At 45.2% G+C, this 22942-nt stretch overlaps 1 protein-coding gene across 2 annotated transcripts; it reads right to left on the reverse strand.

Moving 5' to 3' along the window:
- Positions 1–473: 473 nt before the first annotated feature.
- Positions 474–10200, reverse strand: Klk5 (kallikrein related peptidase 5). Of its 2 annotated transcripts, none has more exons than XM_085682786.2 (6): positions 10173–10200; positions 9454–9537; positions 6907–7171; positions 4988–5244; positions 4669–4802; positions 474–907 (listed from the first exon to the last, which is right to left on the reverse strand). In XM_085682786.2, exons 2-6 carry the CDS (start codon positions 9524–9526, stop codon positions 752–754), a joined length of 885 nt encoding a protein of 294 aa, XP_085538912.2. In that variant the 5' UTR covers positions 9527–9537; positions 10173–10200; the 3' UTR covers positions 474–751. The 2 variants fall into 2 exon arrangements, with proteins under 2 accessions (XP_085538912.2, XP_085538910.2); XM_085682784.2 differs by lacking the exon at positions 10173–10200 and adding an exon at positions 9838–9993.
- Positions 10201–22942: the final 12742 nt, after the last annotated feature.

Below are 22942 nucleotides of genomic sequence, written 5' to 3' on the forward strand. Positions count from 1 at the left end.
AGAAAATGTAAAGTCACCAAAGGACCCCTTGCAAGTCCATTGTTGTGGAGGAGAAGCCGGTGTGAGTTTGACTGAGCATGGTCACCGCAGGTTCATATATTTGAATGCTTGATCCTCAATTAGTAGAGATGTTTGGGAAGAATGAGGAGGTACAGTGTTGTTGGGAAAGGTGTGTTTCTGTGGTGGGCTCTGCGGTTTTAAATGCCTGGGACACCCCCAGTTAGCTTTCTCCTTTGTCTTGTGGTTGTGTCTCAAGATGTGAGCTCTCAGCTACTGCTCCAGCACCATGCCTCCTGCCTGCTGACATGTTCCACCCCATAATGGTCATGGACTCTAACTCTTTGAACAGTAAGCCACATATAAGCTCCTTTTTTCTTTAAGTTGCCTTTGTCTTCGTGTCTTAGCATACAATAGAAAAGTATCTAAGACAGCACTTGCGCATAGCAGCAGGACACAGGAGGAGACATACCGAGGAGGTTCTTCCCATGGTTTTATTTCTGGGTCTAAATCTGGGTTATAGCTGCAGAAAAGGCTCAACTCTGGGTTTGTGGATTGATTTACTGAAGATGAGAGGTTTCAGCCCAACCCATGTCATTCCAGGAAGTGTCCCTGGGGTCTGGATATAGGAACAGAGCCTGTCCACCATTTGGGACGAGGATCTTGATGTCAGGAGACATCTGTCCGCAGCATCTTCAATGGCAGTGTTCTTCATTGTAGTGGGATGATGCTGGCTGATGGGTCCTGGTGTGGCTCATGAGTTGGATTTGATGGTATCCTCAATCCACTTAACGAACTTACATATGTTGGTGTAGACACCTGGCCTGTTTGGCTGGGCACAGGGGAAATCACCCCAGGACACAAGGCCCTGCAGCTGGCCATTGCAGACCACAGGTCCCCCGGAATCACCCTGTTGGGGAAGAATGGAGGCACACGGAAGGGGGCAGGGATGTGATCAGGTAGAATGAGAAGGAACAGGACACCCAGCACCATGCATCGATGCAGAAGGGTTGGGACGCAGGAAGCAGGCACGAAAAGGGGGAGAGGACAGACAGGATTCAACGCAGATCAAACAGAGAGGCAGAGAGAGACAGAGAGAGAGAGAGAGAGAGAGAGAGAGAGAGAGAGAGAGAGAGAGAGAGAGAGGAGGAGGAGGAGGAGGAGGAGGAGGAGGAGGAGGAGGAGGTGACATTGTTAGCATTTCACTTTGGGTTCAGCTTGTAGAAAGCCCACCAGTCAGGCTCTAATCAACACCCTAACCTCGTCCCAGCTCCATCCCTGCCAGCTTCCTCGTCTGCTCTCTCCTCACAAGATCCTAGACGGTCTCCTCTCCTCCCATCTCCCCATTATCCATCCATCCATCCATCCATCCATCCATCCATCCATCCATCCATCTCTATCTATCTATCTATCTATCTATCTATCTATCTATCTATCTATCTATCCATCCATCCATATCTATCTATCTATCTGTCTGTCTATCTATCTATCTATCTACCTACCTACCTATCTATCATCTATCTATCTATCTATCTATCTATCTATCTATCTATCTATCTATCCATCCATCCCTATCTATCTATCTATCTATCTATCTATCTATCTATCTATCTATCTATCTATCCATCCATCCCTATCTATCTATCTATCTATCCATCCATCCCTATCTATCTATCTATCTATCTATCTATCTATCTATCTATCTATCTATCCATCCCTATCTATCTATCTATCTATCTATCTATCTATCTATCTATCCATCCCTATCTATCTATCTATCTATCTATCCATCCATCCCTATCTATCATCTATCTATCTATCTATCTATCTATCTATCTATCTATCTATCTATCTATCTATCCATCCATCCCTATCTATCATCTATCTATCTATCTATCTATCTATCTATCTATCTATCTATCTATCTATCTATCTATCTATCTATCCATCCATCCCTATCTATCTATCTATCTATCTATCCATCCATCCCTATCTATCTATCTATCTATCTATCTATCTATCTATCTATCCATCCCTATCTATCTATCTATCTATCTATCTATCATCTATCTATCCATCCATCTCCTATCTTTGCTTCCCTCCCTTCCCTTTCTCCTTTCTTTCTTTCCTTCTCCCTTCCTTTCTGCTTTTTCTGTCTTTTCTCTCCCCTGCCCTCCTTGTCTTTCTCCTCCCTCTGTTTATTTCTGCTGTTTGTTTTGAGACAAGGTCAGGCTGGACTGGAACTTGTGATTCTCCTGCCTTAACCTTTTGAACAACTGGGATGACAGTCCTATGCTAACAGGCCTAGATGCTGTCTCAATGGTTTTCCTTTAAGTCTTTGCCCTGAGCTCTGAAAGTCCACTGGTCAATTTCTCTGAGGCTGTAAACCAAGGCTCAGAAGAGCTGCTGCCTGAGCTAGAGCCCTGAGAGGAAGCCCGCCCGCAGTCAGCCATCACCGTGGTGTCATTAGCGCCGCTGGTCTTGCAGCTGTTTGCTGTTATTGTTGCTGGTGCTTGCGTGCGTGTGTGTGTGTGTGTGTGTGTGCGTGTGTGTGTGTGTGTGCGTGCGTGCGTGTACATGTGTGAGTGTACACGTGGAGATTGGAAGACAGCCTCAGTGGTCTGGAGCTTACTGATCCAGCTGGCCAGCAAGCCTCAGAGATCCACCAGTCGCTACCCCAGCTTCCCCCCATATAACTGTGCCCAAGAAATAATGATTCCTTTCCATTCTTTAAGTCAGTCCAGTTGCTCCCTTGCTGCCTTTGCACAGAACTTTTCTGGGCCCTTAGCCTGTGTGAGTCTGGCTCCAGGAGTTTTATGCTCTGCCTATAACATCCAGACTAAGGAGTCCTCCACACAGCCACCACAAAGACTGGCCCTTGCATTGTCTTTTCTAGTGACTCCATAGAGCTTCCTGAAAAAGCACTACTTGTAAAGTGTCTCGACCAAAGGAGTTTCTAAAAGTTGTTACTGTCCTTTTTAAAAAGATTTTTTTCTCATGTAAAATTAGTGATTCTCGCCGGGCAGTGGTGGCGCATGCCTTTAATCCCAGCACTTGGGAGGCAGAGACAGGCAGATCTCTGTGAGTTCGAGGCCAGCCTGGTCCACAAGAGCTAGTTCCAGGATAGGCACCAAAGCTACAGAGAAACCCTATCTCGAAAAAAAAAAAAATTAGTGATTCTCAACCTTCTTAATGCTGAACCCTTTAATACAGTTTCTCATGTTGTGGTGACCCCCAACCATAAAGTTATTTTTGTTGCTACTTCAGAACTGCAGTTTTGCTAGTGTTTTGAATCACAAATAGCTGATATGCAGGATGGTCTTAGGTGACCGCTGTGAAAGGGTCCTCTCACCCCAGAGGGTCACGACCCAAAGGTTGAGAACCACTGTGTTAAATTGCGTGTACATGTGTGAATTTGTGTGTGGGTATATGTATGTGAGTACAGGTACCTGAGAGGAAAGTGTCAGATTCCCTGAAGCTGGAGTTACAGATGTGGGTGCTAGGAACAGAACTTGGGACCTTTGGAAGAACAGCCCGTGCTCTTAATGACTGAGCCACCTCTCTAGTCCTGACCATAGGATTCTGTTTTCTTTCTGCTTCTTCAGCACTTCCTAGACACTCTTCTTAAAACACTTAAAACAGGTTTCTTTTTTCTTTTTTATGACATTTTATAAGCATTTATTAGAAGACTATCATCTAATGAATTCTGTTACAATGAGACATTTACCCATCACAGGCTTGAAGACAGAATTACGTAAAGGGGACCCCTGAGGTGTAGCACCTTTGTGCAGGGCACAACCTATTTGACCACAAGGAACAGCCCTGACGGCTCCTTCCAGATCTGAACTGTGATGGGGTAGTTGAGTATATCTAGCAAACTGAGATGGATTTTCAGAGTAAAAGGCGTTGTGTGTTAGATGTGTGTGTGAGTGGTATATTGATAATTGTTGTATATTAACTAAAGTCTGAAAAATGTTACTTGAGAACATAAAGAGATGACATTTTAATTAAGTATAATATACTATTAATGTTAATCCCACCTCCTTGGTTATTTATTTACTGTTTTGTGAGGCAGGAGATAGAATTCAAGCCTTGTAGCACGCTATACAAGGGCTCTACCACTAACCACACCCCTAGCTCCCCTAGCTTCACTTTTACTTTTTGTTTTAAGATGAGGTCTCACTATGTTGCTCAGGCCAACCTTGGACTTACTCTGTAGCCTAGGCTGGCTCTTGGGCTGTCATCCTTCCTGATCTCTCCCATATCTGAGATAACAACTCATGCCCCACTTCTTTCCATTTTTAAATTTTTTTTTCCTATATGAAAACCAAAAACTGAATGTGGAGGTTCAAGATGTGTGTCCATCAGAGAACAGTACTCTGGAGCATGAACTCTATGAAAATAAGGGTCATGGGAGTTAATAAAGTCCAGGTAATCTGTGTGCACTTGCTGGGCTGATGAGATGGCTCAGTGGTAAAGGTGCTAGCTGCCGAGCCCAGTGGTCTGAGTCCAATCCTGAGAACCCACATAGTGGAGGAAGAGAACTGACCTCTATGTGTTGTCCCCCGACCGCCATGCACACACCGCGACAGAAGTGCATACGCATGAATAAAATATATAGATGCCAACCACTCATGTTTCTGGATAGATGGAGCTGCACCCACTGCTTACCTGGCAGGAGTCCCTGCCCTCTTCATCACCAGCACAGAACATGGTCTTGTCTATCTGTCCTGGGTAGGAGTTCCTGCACCTCTCCTCACTCAGCACGGTGACATTCAGGCACTGGAGGACTTTGGGGAAGTTATCTGCGGAACAAGAGCATCGTGAGGGGCAGAGGGTGAGAGAGGAGCATAGCTGGGTGTGCTTGAGCAAGCCCGCTGTCTGAGCCCTAGCGAGACTGTGATAGAAAGCCGCAGAGATCCAGGATAGCCTGCACTATGTGGCGAGGTCAGCTGGGAGAGCGGGAACCAGGAGGGAGCAGTGTACTCACTGTGGCTGCTGCTTGTGGTCCCCCAGCCAGACACCGTGCACCTGGTCCCCGGGGCGGGGCAGCTAGACGCAATCTTGATGGGCTTCACTGAGTGAGAACCACGGATTTTTCTGTTCATTTTGATGAGCATGAGATCGTTGGAGTGGCCAGGGTGGGAGTAACCGGGGTGGGGGATGGATTTGATTCCCTGGAACATCTGCTGCCCGGACTCGTAGACAGGTGACATGGAATGGTGGCCCAGGCGGATTCTGAAGACTCTGAGGAATGTGGCAACGATCACTGCCAGCCCAGAACTCTGACCACCTGTCCAAGGCAGTCCCCATCCCTGCTCTAACCCATCCTCAACCCCAGTGTTATCCATTTTCTACCCAACTTCATTGCATCCCCAACCTCAGAACCTCCCATCCTCATCCACAACTCAACCCTGTCCCCAACCCAGCTATATTCCAGTCTTAACCCCAACTCTACCCATTCGGAACCCAGTTCCACACCTTCATCACCCCTAACTCTACTCTATCCGTCTCTACCCTGTGTGCACCCCCATCCCTACCACAGCCCTGGTCTATCTGCATCCTGTGTGCACCCCCATCCCCATCCCATCACAACTCTGGCCTATCTGCACCCTGTGTGCACCCCCATCCCACACAGCTCTGGTCTATCTGCACCCTGTGTGCACCCCCATCCCACCACAGCTCTGGCCTATCTGCACCCTGTGTGCACCCCCACCCCCACCATAGCTCTGGTCTATCTGTCTCTACTCTGTGTGCACCCCCATCCCACACAGCTCTGGTCTATCTGCACCCTGTGTGTACCCCCATCCCACCACAGCCCTGGTCTATCTGCACCCTGTGTGCACCCCCATCCCCACCACAGCTCTGGCCTATCTGCGTTCTATCTCCCACATTGAATGCAGCCTGAGTATGTACCTCTGGCAACTGTCAGCGTGAGCATTCTCCACCCCAAGTCTATGTCTTGCCTATAATCAAATCATCCTCTGCACCCAATGCAACCATCTCATCAGGGCCTGGAAACACAGGCTGATAGTCTTAGATCTTAGGAGATGAAGGCATAGGATCAGAGTTCAAGGTCATTTTTGGCTACACAGCTAGTCTGAAACCACCCTGGCCTACACGAGAGCTTTTCTCAAAAATGGTAAAATAACGACAAAACAATAAGCCAACCCCAAAGTGTTTAGCCGTTTCTCACTCCATAAACAAACCCATCTACACCATCTGTCTTATGTATCTGGTCCTGGCCCAACTCTTTCTCTTTACCCAACACACTTCCCACTATTCTTTATTCTAGATCCAATCCTAAGTCCATTTTACCTTAAACCATGCATCTCTCAAACTCCACTCAATTATCCCCATTGCCAGCCCAGCCAGGTTCAATCCCAGTCTCCAATCTAAGCCCTATACCCAGTCCCTTCCCAACCTCATCTTTGTCTTCATGGGTCCCAATCTCACCTCTGGTCCACATGTCTATGTCTCTACATAATCTTTTCACCTCTGTCTCTCTCCTTACCTCTTTCCTTACCTCTATTGCAATCTTTATCTATCTCTACGTAGCCCTTTTAGTTTTTAATTCCACCGATCCTTACCTCCCAGGCGCAGATCAACCCTCTTACCAGCGCTAACCTAATCCTCATGCTGTTGTGTCCATCTATCCTCTCATCCTTCCATCCTTCCATCCGCCTTCCAAATGCCCATCCGCCCACGAATCCTTCTTTCCTTCCACCCATCTTCCTTCTCTGCCTTTCATCTATGAACTTACCCAGTCTCTCTCTCTCCCTCCCTCCCTCCCTCCCTCCCTCCCTCCCTCCCTCCCTCCCTCCCTCCCTTCCTTCCCAGTCCCCTCCTCAGGTCTCTCCTCTCCCGTCCCCAGCTTCATCCCATCCCCCTTTCTCCAGCTGTACTCACGGCTTTCTGCAGTGCGCTGCTGTGAGCAGCCATTGTGGGTTGATCAGCACCGCCCCACAGTACAACTTGTTGGGTCCCAGCAGTAGCGCGCCCTGCCACGGCTGCTTGTCCTTTTCACAGTCTGACCCGTTCACGATGCGAGAGCTGCTGTCCGACCTGGAGTCCTCCTCTGACTCGGACTCCCTGCTGAGGTCTCTGTTAGCCCCAGAGGGCCGGTTGCCAGAGGGGTTGTCACAAGCAGAAACATCGTCGGCAAGAACAGGCTCTAGGAAGAGTGGTGGAGAATGGGCTAGGGGCGGGGCTCTGGTGCAGGGGTACCCTTTCAGAGTCAGGAACTGGAACCAATCAGTCTGACCCCAGGCTCTTAGATAAGAAATTGGAACCAATTTCAACTTGGAGGTGAGGCCGGGGGTTATAGGACTGGGCGAGGGCTGAAGGACTGGGTCCTAGAATGTAGATAACAGAGGTGCAGGGGTGAGGTTAGGACGGAAGGGTAGGGTCAGAGCTGTAGAAGTTGGACCAAGACGGTAGAGGTGGGGCCAGGTCAGTCAGGTGTGGCGCGATCTGTAGGGGCGGGGTCAGAGTCGTGTGGGCAGGGTTAAGGCTTCAGGGAAGGAGCTTGTAGAACTAGCGGAAAGGCAACTCAGCCAGGGAGTTGGGGCTTAGGACAGATTTCTAGTTCCATTGGCTCCCTGGACTTTGGGAGCCCCAGGGATTCCTGACATTGCTTGGAGCTCGGTTGACGCTACCTGGGGAGGAGGAAAGTAACCTGGGGGCACAAGAGCCCTTAAGGACAGAGTCGGCTTGAGGTTTGGTACCTAGTTTCCAGAAGTGGAGTCAAGCCAAGCCCAGTGTCACAAGCCTGTCACCCACCTATTCAGGAGGCTGAGGCACCAGGATGGCACGTTTAAGACCTGAGAGGCTGAGGACTTGGAATTTAGGAAGAGGAGAGGCCAAGGTCCCTTGGGTGATCAGTCCCACAAAGAGCCCCGGCTTTGAAAGGTGGAGCTGAGCTCGGAAGCCTAGTGAAAAGTCGGGGAAAACTGGGGACTCAGTTGAGGACAGTGGGTGGAGTCAGAGCTCTTGGATGGAGCTTGGGGAGGAGGACAGGAAAAGGGGACTCTGGAGGGATACAGCAGGGGTCATTTTTGAATTCCCGTAAAGACGTGTCTGCATACTGTCGCCATCCCCCATCCCCCATAGTCCAGACGCTGGTCTTGTTCCTGCCAAGGACCCAGAGAAGGGAGACCTCAGTGTTCTATACACCCACAGACACATTCCAAGGAACGCACTTACTGTGCCCCAATGCACCCGCCCCCAAGTGTCAGGTGGTCAGTCCCTCAGGAGCTCATACACCTGACCAGCATCTGAGTGACAGGCAGGCACGTGTGGATGGGAATACGGCACACGCTTCTGCACATGGACATACCGACATGCCATACTTAAAGGACATTTATGTTCTCTTCACAGCTTGGCACAGTGCAAGAGAATCATCCCAGTGGCTGCACCCACCTTCTGCAGTCACTTCTCACTCAGTGCCTTTAAGCAGGGTCAGCAGCCCTAGATACAGCTGCATGAGCGCACATCCAAACACACAGCCCCTCAAATGTAAAGATCACAAATACTGTCAGAGACACACCCTCACATGTAAAAGGGGTTGTCTACAAACACTAGGGTCTTGTGTATCTACAGTGATGAACAGAGCTGCACCACATTCCAGACATAGAGACTGGCGTGCAAAAGAGGCACCCCGGGCCAGATGCACCAATCTGGAGTGTGCACCCACACAGTTACAGCACCAAACAAGGTCACAAAGCCTCCGAGGGTTAGCACTGTCTGCCACGCACAGCCACTTGATGGGGAAGAGCCACACACGAGTCAGTCACACTTGCTCACACCTGTAATCCAGAACGTGGGAGGCTGAAGCTGAAAGACTGACTAGAATTCAAAGCCAGGCAGGGCTTCAGGGTTCCAGGACAGTGCAGGCTACAGAGCATGCTCTAGACCAGTCTGGGCTACAAAGTGCGATTATATTCCAAAAACTAAAAATAAGGGGTCTGGTAGAAGGCTCTCTTGCAGGAGACCCGGGTACAATGACGGCTCACAACCACCTGCGTTTCCAGTTCCAGGAGAGCTGACGTCCATTCTGGTCTCCTTGGGTACCAGGCATGCTTAATGCAAAATTCATGCTAAAACAATAAAATAAATAAAATCCAAAACAAAACCAAAGCAAAAACACATGATGGCATGCAGCTGCAATCCTAGCCCTTAGGAGTCAGGTATGAGAGGACTGGCCACAAGTTCAAGGTCAGCCTGGTCTAGATAGTGAGTTCTAGACCAGCCTGAGCCACACGGTGAGACTCTGCCTCAAAAATAAATAAATAAATAAATAAATAAATAAATAAATAAAATAGAAGCCCTTACCTTCTCTCCAGTTCACACACAGCTATGGAACCCATATTCAATTGTGTAACCACACAGACACAATCATACATTCACCTGGTCTACAGAGGCAGTCCCTCACACACACTTAGGGACTCTAGTTACCTGAGATTCCAAGAGCCAGGGTTGCAATCAGGGTGGCTATCGTCCACTTCCAAGGATGCATTACCCTCGCCATGACCGCTGCACCTGGTAAGAAATTGGAGAGGCCTAGGTGATTCTGGAGATGCCTATTCTAGAGAGAGTTCTGATCCACTTTCCTGGCCTTCTCTGCTCAGTTTCCCCAGAAGACATTTATCAGGGGGCTGGGCAGCCTCACCCTTAGCACCCAGGGGCCAGCAGTGCAGGGGAGGACTGCAAGCATCTTACAGTCCTTTGAGTGTGGATAGCTAGGACTGAAACCTATAGGCAGGGTGAAACCAAGATAAGACAGAGCCAGCCCAGCCCCTCTCCTCCCTTACCCACTGAGACCCCCTCCCCAGGCCTCACCTGCCACTGTCCCTGGGTCCCCTGGGTAGTGGGTGGTGGGGTCTGGCTCCCAATAGAGCTGTAGACTCCTCAAGCTGGTCTGAGCTTTCCAGCCGCCACCTCCTCCTCTGCTCTGGCACCTGGTGATATAACCACCCACTGGTCCCTGGGGCACATTCCCTGGCAGTGAGGTTCCTGTCAGTCTGGGCCCCAGCACTCACTCTTCCTGTCTCCCCTCCCCTCCACCCCCAGAACACCCCCCACCCAGTGCCCAGTGCCACTCCCTCCCTCCCTGGCCCCAAGGATGGGGAGGGGTCCTCAGGGCAGGGAGGCCCTCCTGACACCTGGCTTCTCACCAGCTCGGAGCTGCTCTTCTGGAGCAAGGGTTCCTGATTTCCTTTTCTCTGTGCCACACTCACTCACTCATCATATCTGTGTCTCCTTCCTCATCTCTCCTCCCAGCCTTGTCTGCTTTTAAAATTCTCCCTTGTGAGCTAGCTGTCAGCCCTCACAGGACCTCTCAGAGTCTGTCGTCAGCATTTCTTTCCCCATCTCTCTGTCCCCATCTCTCTGTCTCTACCTCCTGTGCACCGGGTCTCTCTCTGTTGGTGTCTGTACTGTCGCTCTTTTTATCCACCTCTCTCTGATTTTTCTTTTTCTGTGTGTCTGTCTCTGGCTTTCCCTGTTTTTCGCTCTCCCTGTCTGTCTGTCTTTTCTCTCTGTCTCTCATCTCTGAATATTGGTTTCCTATCCCTTTCTGTTGCTGTGTCCCTCTTCCTGACATTTGGGCAGGGGAGACAAGACCATTTGTGGTTAACACCCAGGATCCACTCCTGGCCCCCATGCCGGGTCCCAGGCCAGGGGTCAGCAAGAGGCAGGGAAGCAGGCTTCCCCCACCAGGTGCCCTGGCTCAGCTGGCACAGCCAGACATGGATGACACAGCTGGGCAGGGCAATCTGTTAATGGAAAAAGAGGCCAAGAGCCAGGACCAGAGGTGGGTGGCTCCTAATGCTTTGGGAAATGGGACACTGACCAGCTAGTGGAGCACCACCCCTCCCTAGTGGAGCACCACCCCTCCCGGTCAGATAATGACCTCCAGCAGCCTCTTCCTCTCTTTTCTGTCCTGACCTCTCTTTCTGTTGATGCCCCCCCACTCCAATTCTCCAGGTCTCTACCCGCAAGGGAGGCAGGAGCCCAGCATCTATGAACCTAGTGCCAGACACAAACCTTCACATAAAATGACAGTCATGAGGATGTGCCAGTTCCAACAGAGATGCTAGAGCCTGGGATGGGCGTTACTGAACAGGAAAAAAGCCAAACAAAAACCCCACACTCAGGTTTAATGTGATTCTGGGAACTGGTATTTCATATTAAAGCTGCAACATTAGCGGCCTCTCTCTCTCTCTCAGCATTTGTCTTGACTTACATGGTTTTAAAGTTCAGTTTGCAGTTGTTGAATGTTTTATTTTTAAAATTTGTATGTTATATTTTGTTTGCTTATTACTCTATCATTTTAAGGATTTAATCTGGTGTTGTGTGTACATGGGTGAGTGCGACACTCAAGCCGCGGTCGGAGGCCAGCCTGAGGTTCTCAGGCTCAGCAGCAGGTGCTTCTACCTCCTTTACCTCCCGGGTGCCCTCCTCAATCACAGCAACCTTCCAGCCTCAGGCTTCCCAGGGCTGGGATTACAGGTGTGAGCCATGACATTTAGAGGTAAGCCACCATTTTCTTGAGATAAGATTTCATGCACCCCACACTAGTCTTGACCTCACTCCATAGCTGATGACCTTGAACCCAGACCCCTCTGCCTCCACCTCCTGAGTGCTGGGCTGTATGCACCCCTGTAACTTGTTTGATGCAGTGTTTTGGATCAAATCCCGGGCTTCATGGAGAGCAAGCACCACCAACGGAGCTGCATAACAGCTCAGTTGTTTGAATTCTAACAACATCTTCTTTCTTTTTAAAGTTGTGGTTTTTTTTTTTTTTATGTGTGCGATTCGTTGGCCAGCCAGTCTGTATACGCAGCATGTAGGTGTCCACGGAAGTTAGAGGAAGCAGCCCCATCCCCTGGAACTGCAGTTATTATAGGCAGCTGTGAGCCACTTTGTGGGTGCGTCTTCCGGAAAAGCAGTCAGTGGCCTTAACTGATGAGCGAGCTCTCCTGCCCTTGGAGAGATCCTTTTAAAAACGATTGATTTATTTTTATTTTTATGTGCATTGGTGTTTTTTTTCTGCATGTATAACTGTGTGAGGATGTTGGATCCCCTGGAACTGGAGTTACAGACAGTACTGAGCCACTCTGTGGTAGCTAGGAATTGAGCCTGACTCCTCTGGGAGAGCAGACAGTGTTCTCAACTATTGAACCATCTCTCCAGCACCTAGAGAGATCTTTTAAATTTTTAAAATTTATTCTTTGGGGGCTGGAGAGATGGCTCAGAGGTTAAGAGCATTGCCTGCTTTTCCAAAGGTCCTGAGTTCAATTCCCGGCAACCACATGGCTGCTCACAACCATCTGTAATGAGGTCTGGTGCCCTCTTCTGGCCTGCAGGCATACATACAGACAGAATATTGTATACATAATAAATAAATATTTTAAAAAATTATTCTTTGAGGATTTTATTCATGTGTACAATGCATTTGATCATATTCATCCTTACCACACACTCTGACTCCTCCAAATCCCCACACTCCTCTCTCAACGTCTAGTTTGTTTTTTAATTTTTATTTATTCCCTCATATAATACATCCTTGACTGCAGCTTCCCTTCCCTTCACTCTTCCCAGTTTCCCCCACCTCTTCTCTCCTCTAGATCCACTAGGCCTCTCCCATCTCCCCCCAGAAAAGAACAGACCTCCCAGGGATATCAACTGGGATATCAACAGAATAAAGTAAGACCAGGCACAAAACCTCATGTCAAGGCTGGATGAGGCAACCCAGAAGGAGGAAAAGGGTGTTCAAATCAGCAAAAAAGTCAGAGACCTCTATTCCCACTGTCAGGAGTCCCCCGCAAACACCAAGTCAGCAAACAACATGTATGCAGGAGATCTAGCACAGAACCATGCAGGCTCCCTGATAGTTACGTCAGTCTTGGTGAGCCCCAAGAGTCTCGCTTAGTTGATTCCACAGGCCTTGCTTTCTGGCTCCCACAATTCCTTCTCCCCTCTTACATGGGGTTCCCCGAGCTCCAAGGGGGACCCAGTGGAGACTTCCAACTTGGGCTAACTCTGCCTAATGTTTGGCTATGGGCCTCTGCATCTGCTCCCATCCCCACCTGCACAGTCCATCTGCAAAATATATTCCATTTCCTCCTTCTAGGAGATCCATTTGTCCCCTCTTGAGCCCTCCTTGTTACTTAGCTTCTCTGGGTCTGTGGAGTTAGCATAGGTATCACTTAACAGCCAATATCCACGTATGAGTGAGTACACACCTTCTTTGTCTTTATGGGCTGGATTACCTCTTTTAGGATTTTGTCCCTAGTTCCATCCGTTTGCCTCCAAATTTCACGATTTCATTTTATATTATTATTATTATTATTAGTTTTTTAAGCCTATCCTGGAGCTAGCTCTCGTAGACCAGGCTGACTTCGAACTCACAGAGATCCATCTTTCTCTGCCTCGCGAGTGCTGGGATTAAAGGTGTGTGCCACCACCTCTCCACCACGATGTCATTTTTAAAAAACTGCTGTGTAGCACTCCATTGTGTAAATGTACCTTATTTTCTTTATTCATTATCAGTTGAAGGACATCTAGGTGGTTTTTAGCTTCTGGCTACTATGACTAAAACCTTTATGAACACAGTTAAGCAAGCATCCTTGTGGTAAGGTGGAGAGTCCTTTGGGTATATGCCCAAGCTGGGTCTTGAGGTAGATCAGTTTCCAACTTGTTTATTTAATTTTTTATTATTATTAAAAAATTTTCACCTCCTCCTATTTCCCTCCTCCTCCCTCCTGCTGCCCCTCCCCCTCCCTATCCAGTCCAAAGATCTGTTAGGGTTCCCTGCCCTGTGGGAAGTCCAAGGTCCTCCCCCCTCCATCCAAGTCTAGGAAGGTGAGCATCCAAACAGACTAGGTTCCCACAAAGACATTACATGCAGTAGAATCAAAACCCAGTGCCATTTTCCTTGGCTTCTCAGTCAGCCCTCCTTGTCAGCCATGTTCAGAGAGTCAGGTTTGATCACATGCTCCATCAGTCCCAGTCCAGCTGGCCTTGGTGAGTTACCATTAGATCACCCCACCATCACAGTGGGTGGGCGCACCCCTCGCGGTCCTGACTTCCTTGATTGTGTTCTCTCTCCTTCTGCTCCTCATAAGGACCTTGGGAGCTCAGTCCAGTGCTCCAGTATGGTTCTCTGTCTCTATCTCCATCCATCACCAGATGAGGGTTCTATGATGATAGGCAAGATATTCATCAGTGTGGCTATAGGATAGGGCTAGTTCAGGCACCCTCTCCTCAGCTGCTCAAGGAACAAGCTGGGGACATCTCCTTGGACACCTGGGAACCCCTCTAGAGTCAAGTCTCTTGCCAACCCTAAAATGGCTCCCTTAATTAAGATATTTACTTCCCTGCTCCCATATCCATTCTTCCTCCATCCCAACCATCCCATTCCCCCAATCTCTCCCCATCCTTCCCTTCTCACTTCTCTCTCCCCATCTCCCCATCTCCCCTTACCCCTGCCCCACCCCCACCCCCAAGCTCTCAAATTTTGCCTGGCAATCTTGTCCACTTCCAATATCCAGGAGGATAACTGCATGTTTTTCTTTGGGTTCACCTTCCTATTTAGCTTCTCTAGGATCACAAGATATAGGCTCAATGTCCTTTATTTATGGCTAGAATCCACTAATGAGTGAGTACATACCACATTCATCTTTTTGGGTCTGGGTTACCTCACTCAGGATAGTGTTTTCTATTTCCATCCATTTGCATGTAAAATTCAAGATGTCATTGTTTTTTACCGCTGAGTAGTACTCTTATGCATATATATTCCACACCTTCTTTATTCATTCTTCCATTGAGGGGCATCTAGGTTGTTTCCAGGTTCTGGCTATTACAAATGCTTCTATGAACATAGTTGAACAAATGCTTTTGTAGTATGATAGGGCATCTCTTGGATATATTCCCAGGAGTGGTATTGCTGGATCCTGGGGTGGGTTGATCCCGAATTTCCTGAGAAACCGCCACACTGATTTCCAAAGTGGTTGCACAAGTTTGCATTCCCACCAACAATGGATGAGTGTTCCCCTTATTTCACATCCCCTCCAGCAAAGGCTATCATTGGTGTTTTTGATTTTAGCCATTCTGACAGGTGTAAGATGGTATCTCAAAGTTGTTTTGATTTACATTTCCCTGATTGCTGAGGAGGTTGAGCATGACCTTAAGTGTCTTTTGGCCATTTGAACTTCTTCAGTTGAGAATTCTCTGTTCAGTTCCGAGCCCCATTTTTTAATTGGGTTAATTAGCATTTTAAAATCTAGTTTCTTGAGTTCTTTATATATTTTGGAGATCAGACCTTTGTCTGTTGCGGGGTTGGTGAAGATCTTCTCCCAATCAGTAGGTTGCCTTTTTATCTTAATGACAGTGTCCTTTGCTTTACAGAAGCTTCTCAGTTTTAAGAGGTCCCATTTATTCAAAGTTGCCTTTATTGTCTGTGCTCCTGGGGTTCTACTTAGGAAGTGGTCTCCTGTGCCTATATCTTGTAGACTACTTCCCACTTTCTCTTCTATCAGGTTCAAAGTGGACAGATTAATGTTGATGTCTTTAATCCATTTGGACCTGAGTTTTGTGCATGGTGATAGATATGGATCTATTTTCATTCTTCTACAGGTTGACATCCAGTTCTGCCAACATCATTTGCTGAAGATGCTTTCTTTCTTCCATTTAGAAACTGGCATATCGATTTCCACAGTGTCTGTATGTGTTTACATTCTCGCTAGCAATGGAGGCATGTCCCCTTTCTCCACATCCTTGCCAGTATGAGTTGTTACCTGTGTTATTGATCTTAGACACTCTGACAAGTGTAAGACAGAATCTTAGAGTCGTTTTGATTTGTGTTTCCCTCCCTGATAGCTAAGGGTGTTGATCCTTTCTTTAAATACTTTTCGGCCATTTGAAATTCTTCTTTTGAGGATTCTCTGTTTAGATCTGTACCCCATTTCTTAATTGGATCATTTGGGTCATTGAAGTCTGGTTTCTTGAGTTCTTTATGTATTTTGGAACTTAGCCCTCTTTGGCTTGTGCAGTTGGTGAAAATCTTTTTCCATTCTGTAGGCTGCCATTTTTCTTACTGATGGTGTTCTTTGCCTTACAGAAGCTTTCAGTTTCATGAAGTTCCATTTATTAGTTGTCAATTTTAGTGCCCATGCTATCAGGATTCTGTTCAGGAAGCCATCTTCTGTGCCAATGCATCCAAGGTTAGTCCCCATTTCTCTCCTATCAGTTTCAGTGTATCTGGTTTCATGTTGAGGTCTTTGATCCGCTTGGACTTGAGTTTTGTGCAGGGTGATAGATATGGATATATTTGAACTGTTTTTGCATGCAGACATCCAGTTAGAACACCACCATTTGTTGAAGATAATTTCTTTTTTTCCATTGTACATTTCTGGATTTTTTTTTAAAATCAAAAATCAGGTGTCCATAGGTATGTGGATTTTTATCTTGGTCTTTGATGTGATTCTATTGATCAACATGTCTGTTTTTAAGACAACATTACACAATTTTTATAAATATACAGTTGCATTTTGTCCTTTCAGGATCTAAAGAACTGTGTTGTAATTTTGATGGGGATTGCACTGAATCTGTAGATAGTTTTTGGTAGGATGGCCATTTTTACTATATTAATCCTACTGGTCAATGAGCATGGGAGATCTTTCCAGCTTCTGATATCTTCTTCAATTTCTTTCTTCAAATCCTTGATTTGTTTCATATAAGTTTTTCACTTACTTAGTTAGAGTTACACCAAAATATTTTATATTATTTGTAGCTATTCCTGATTTTTTTCTCAGTCTGTCATTTGTTTATGAGAGCTATTGATCTTTTTTTAGTTAATTTTGTATCCAGCCACTTCACTGAAGGTGTATATCAGCTGTAGGAGTTCCCTGGTAGAATTTTGAGCGTATGTACACTACCATATCATATGCAAATAATGATACTTTGACTTCTTCCTTTCTAATTTGTATCTCCTTGATTTAGTTTTATTGTCTTATTACTCTAGCTAGAATTTTAAGTACTATATTGAATAGATATGGAGAGAGTGGACAGCCTTGTCTTGCTCCTGATTTTTAATGGAATTGCTTTGAGTTTCTCTCCATTTAATTTGATGTTGGCTATAGACTTGCTATAATTTTTCTTTATTATGTTTGGGTATGTCCATTGTATCTCTGATCTCTCCAGGACCTTTATCATGAAGAGGTGTTAGATTTTGTCAAAGGCTTTGGGGGCATTTAATGAGATGATCACATATATTTCTCTTACAGTTTATTTATATGATGAATTACATTGATTGATTTTCATATGTTGAAACATCTTAGAAGGAGTTATAAACAGGGCATTCCTAGAAATAATCTTTCTTCAGGGAATGACCCATATAGAAGGTCCAACCTTCTGGATTATACAGAAGATGTGGAAAAGGCCGACTTTGGACCAATGAATGTAGACCAAAAAGAGACAAACAAGGCAACTTGTTACTGTCTGGAAACTCCTTGGGAGGCCTCATGTAGGCACCCAGGTTGAACGTGGTTCAGTCATTCATGGTCACTGTGGAGAACATATCTTCTGAGGAAAATTAGAAAATCCAGTGCCTTTTGTAAAAAAACATACTGCTCTGGAAGATGAATCAAAAAATTCCAGTAGAATCTAGAAACATATTTTGGCAGATATATATATATAAATGATCAAAGACCAAAGCTGAGAGTATAAATAAATAATATTATAACTGAAGGATTATTAGACATAGGTGTAGATGTGACTATTATTACTCTAGAATCATGGCATCAGAATTGGCCTCTTCAGGAGGCAGATGTTCAGTTGCTAGGAATTGGAATTCTATCTCAGGCAAAACAAACCTTGAGATAGGCTTAATGCATAGGACCAGGAGGGCAGAGAGGAAAGTTGAGGCCTTATGTGACTAATATAGCAGTGAATCTGTGGGTCGTGATCTGCTGCAGCAATGGAATATCCAGATTAACATTCCTCCAGTCTCAGAAACAGACCATAAACCAATTCACATTTCTGGGAAGGATATTATAAGACACTATAAAAAAAAGTCATGGACCATTCAGGCTGTGCAAAAACACAGAACAACAACTGGTGAATTCTCAAAGTTACTAAAGGCCCTACCTTTAAAATGGTTGACTAAGAGACCTATATGGGTTAGGCAATGGCCCTTAACAACAGAGAAACTGCAGACTTTAGAACAGCTGGTACAGGGGCAACTAGATGAACAGCATATTGAAGAATCAACCAGCCCTTGGAATTCCCCTATATTTGTTGTTAAAAATAAATCTGGAAAATGGAGAATGGTAACAGATCTAAGAGTCATTAATAAGGTGATTCAGTCAATAGGCTCACTACACTTTACCTTCCCCATTGCCTAAAGAATGGCTTCTTCTAGTTATTGATTTAAAAGATTGTTTCTTCATTATACTCTTACAAGAAAATGACAGAGAAAAATTTTCCCTCACAGTTCCTACTTATAATAATTCTTAGCCTGCCAAGAGATATCAATGGAAGATTCTTCCACAGGGAATGTTAAATAGTCCCACCTTGTGCCAATATTTTGTAAGTCAGTCATTGGAAATGATATGTACACAGTTTCCTCAATCTATAATTGACTGTTATATAGATGACATTTTACTATCCGATTCAAATATAGATATTTTTAGAAAGAATGTTTGAAGAAATAAAGAAAGCTTTGCCTTATTGGTGATTACAAAATGCTCCTGAAAAAAAATACAAAGAGACAATTCTATTAATATTTAGGCTATAAAATAGGTTTACAGAAAATTAGACCCAAAAGGTGCAAATTAGGTGAGATAGATTGCAGACTCTTAATGACATCCAAAGATTGCAAGGAGACATTCCCCATCTATGGCACACTATTGAGATAGGTACTGATGATCTGATTAATTTAAGCAAAACCTTAGATGGTGATGAAGACTTAAAGAGTTCCAGGGAATTATAGATGAAGCTGGAAAAATTATCTTTAATTTCAAAATTACAAAAGACACATGTGGATTGTGTGGATCCAAATCTTAACTACATTCTGGTCATATTACCCTCCAAACATTCCCCTACAAAAATTTTAATACAAGAAACATTATCTTAAAATAAATCTTTTTACCACATAAACCAAATAAAAATTAAAAATGTATTAAAAAGGTCTCTGAGTTAATCATAAAATTGAGACTTTGTTAATTAACAAAAATAGACCCAATGAAGTAATAGTATCTTTTAAGAATAGTAAAATGGACAAATTATAAAAAAAAAAACCTGACAAAGAGCTTGTAATATTTTTGGAAGAGTTTAGTAACAACTATCTCAAAATTAAGAGAATTAAACTTATAAAGAGAATTAATTGGATCCTTCCTTGCATTGTGTGGGACACACCAATAACTGGAGACCCTACATTCTATACTGATGCAAATAAATCAGGAAAGGCAGGTTATAAATAAAAAAATTTAAATAAAGTGGAGCAAAACCAGCCCTTTTTTCTCCTGGGTCCTGGAAACACCAGCTAGCCCTGCTGCAGTACTGAGAAGTTCTATCCAGAGAGGTGAGTGGGTGCTCGCCTGGGCGCTCTGTCCCAGAAGAGAGCACAGCCCCTCCCCCCTCAGCTTCTGCGGCAGGGGCTTCGGTGTCCGACGGGACCCCTCCCTGCCCCCACTGCTGCCGCCCTTTTGTCTCCTGGGTCCTGGAAATACCAGGTATCCCTGCTGCAGTTCTGAGGAGTTCTATCCAGAGAGTGCTGAGGAGTTCTATCCAGAGAGTGCTGAGGAGTTTCATCCAGAGAGGAGGAGATGGGCAGGCGCCAATGCAAGAATTCCTCCAACAACCTGAAAGGCAACATGACATCTCCAGAATCCAGGAAGCATGAAACTAGAAGAATTGAACACCCTACTCCAGAAGAAATAGAAGAAATTGACTCTAAGTGGATCTTTATGAAAATAATAGAGGAACTTAAACAAGAGGTGAAAATCTGCCGTAAAGAAATGGAAGATAAGTATAACAAAAAGATTGAGGAAATGAGTAAAGAAATTGAAGAGAAATATACCAAAAGGTTTGAAGAAATGAGTAAATCCATAAATGAAATTCTGGGAAACCAAGAAAAAACAATCAAACAGGTAATGAAAACAGTTCAAGATTTGAAAACTGAAATGGAGTCAATGAAGAAATCACAAGCCGAGGGCCGGCTAGCTATGGAAAATCTAGGTAAACGAACAGAGACTTCAGAAACAAGCATAACCAACAGAATACAAGAGATAGAAGAAAGAATCTCAGACTCTGAGGACACCATAGAGAAATTAAACGCTCTGACCAAAGAAAACAGCAAATCCAACAAATTCTCATCACAAAACAGTCAGGAAATGTGTGACACAATAAAAAAAACCAAATCTAAGAATAATAGGGGTAGAAGAAGGAGAAGAATTGCAGATCAAAGGTCCAGAAAATATATTCAACAAAATTATAGAAGAAAACTTCCCCAACCTAAAGAACGATATCCCTATGAAGGTACAAGAAGCATACAGAACACCGAATAGGCTGGATCAAAAAAAAAATCCCCTCGCCATATAATAATCAAAACACAAAACATTCAGATTAAAGAGAGAATATTAAGAGCTGAAAAGGAAAAAGATCAAGTAACTTATAAAGGTAAACCTATCAGACTTACACCAGACTTCTCTATGGAAACCATGAAAGTCAGAAGGTCCTGGATAGAGGTACTGCAGAAACTAAGAGACCATGGATGCAAGCCCAGACTACTTTACCCAGCCAAGCTATCGTTCACTATCAACGGAGAAAACAAAATATTCCAGGATAAAAACAAATTTAAATAATACGTTGCTACAAATCCAGCCTTACAGAAAGTATTAGAAGGCAAATCACAACCCAAGGAATCCAACATTCCTAACACTGCCTACAATAACTCAGGCATCTAGCGACCCTTCACAAGCAGAACTCAAAGAAGGGAAAAGCATACACTCCACTACCCCCCCCCCCCCCAAATAACCAGAGTCAACAACCACTGGTCATTAATATCACTTAATATCAATGGACTCAATTCACCTATAAAAAGGCACAGACTTAGAGACTGGATACGAAAACAGAATAAATCAGTGTGGTGGTTTCTCAGGAAACTGGGAGTCAACCTCCCTCAGGACCCAGCAATTCCACTCTTGGGAATATACCCAAGAGATGCCCTATCATACTACAAAAGTATTTGTTCAACTATGTTCATAGCTACATTATTTGTAATAGCCAGAACCTGGAAACAACCTAGGTGCCCCTCAATAGAAGAATGGTTAAAAAAGGTGTGGAACATATACACATTAGAGTTTTACTCAGCGGTAAAAAATAATGACATCTTGAATTTTGCATGTAAATAGATGGAAATAGAAAACGCTTTACTGAGTGAGGTAACCCAGACCCAAAAAGAGGAATATGGTATGTACTCACTCATAATTGGTTTCTAGCCATAGTTAAAGGTCTTTGAGTCTATAATTTGTGATTCTAGAGAAGCTGAATAAGAAGGTGAACCTGAAGAAAATCATATAGTTATCCTCTTGGATATTAGAAGATTGCCAGGCAAACTTGGGTGCACGGGTGTGTGTGTGTGTGTGGAAGTACGGGGAGATGGTTAGGGAGAGGGGAGAGGGGGAGGATGAGGATGGCTTGGGGGAATGGGAGGGGGGAGGGAGGAAGCATTGTTATTGGAGCAGGGAAGTATATATCTCAACTAAGGGAGCCATTTTAGGATATGCAAGAGACTTGATTCTGGAGGGGTTCCCAGGCCCAAGGAGAGGTCCCCAGATTGTACTCTGGGCAGCAGAGGAGAGGGTGCCTGATCTGGCCTTGGCCCATAACCATACTGATGAATATTTTGCATATCACCACAGAACCTTCATATGGCAATGGATGGAGATAGAGACAGAGACACATATTGGAACACTGGACTTAACTCCCTATGCCCAAATGAGAAGCAGCAGGAGGGAGATCGTGAGCAAGGAAAGCAAAATCAGAGGGGGCCTTCATCTGACGATGGATGGAGATAGAGACGGAGACCCACATTGGAGCACTGGAAGTCAGGACCGGGAAGGGTGCATTCACCCACTGATACAAGGGGACTGATCGAATGAGAGCTCACCAAGGCCAGTTGGACTGGGACTGAACGAGCATGAGATCAAACCGGTCTCTCTGAACGTGGTTGACACGGGGGCTGACTGAGCCCCCAAGGTCCAAATGAAGACTGAGAAGCCATTGACAATGGCACTGGGTCTTGTTTCATCTGCGTGGACTGGCTTTTTGGGATCCTGGCCTGTCTGGATGCTCACCTTCCTGGACCTGGAGGGAGGGGGGAGGAACTTGGATTTCCCACAGGGCAGGAAACCCTGACTGCTCTGGGGAATGGTAAGGGAGGAGGGGAGGGAGTGGGGGGAGTCGGGGAGCGGGAGGGTATTGGGAGGAGGGGAGGAAGTGGAAAGAGTGTTTTCGGATACTTGAATAAACAAGTCTAACGGAAAAAAAAGTGGAGCAAAACCTTTATGATTCTTACAAAAGTCAGAATTATATGCTATTCTCACGGTACTAAGGATTTTGAAGAACCCTCAACAGAGTTACCAATTTACAATATGCAGAAGGAGTTCTTTTGCATACTGAAACAATTGAATTCATACCAGATGATGCAGAATTGACTTTATTACTTATTCAGGTATGAGATATAATCAGGAATAGGCATCATTACATACATATAACACACATCTGACCCATATGGGTCTGCCAAGTCCTCTAGCACAAGGTAATGTAGAAATCAATCAATTATTGATTGCAAATGTGCTGAAGGCTTCAAAATTTCATAAAAATAACACCATTTCAATAACAAAAGTTTAAAAAAGGACTTTCTATCACATGGCAACAT

The sequence above is a fragment of the Myodes glareolus genome, chromosome 24 (assembly GCF_982192425.1).
Source record: "Myodes glareolus chromosome 24, mMyoGla1.1, whole genome shotgun sequence".
NCBI lineage: Eukaryota > Metazoa > Chordata > Mammalia > Rodentia > Cricetidae > Myodes > Myodes glareolus.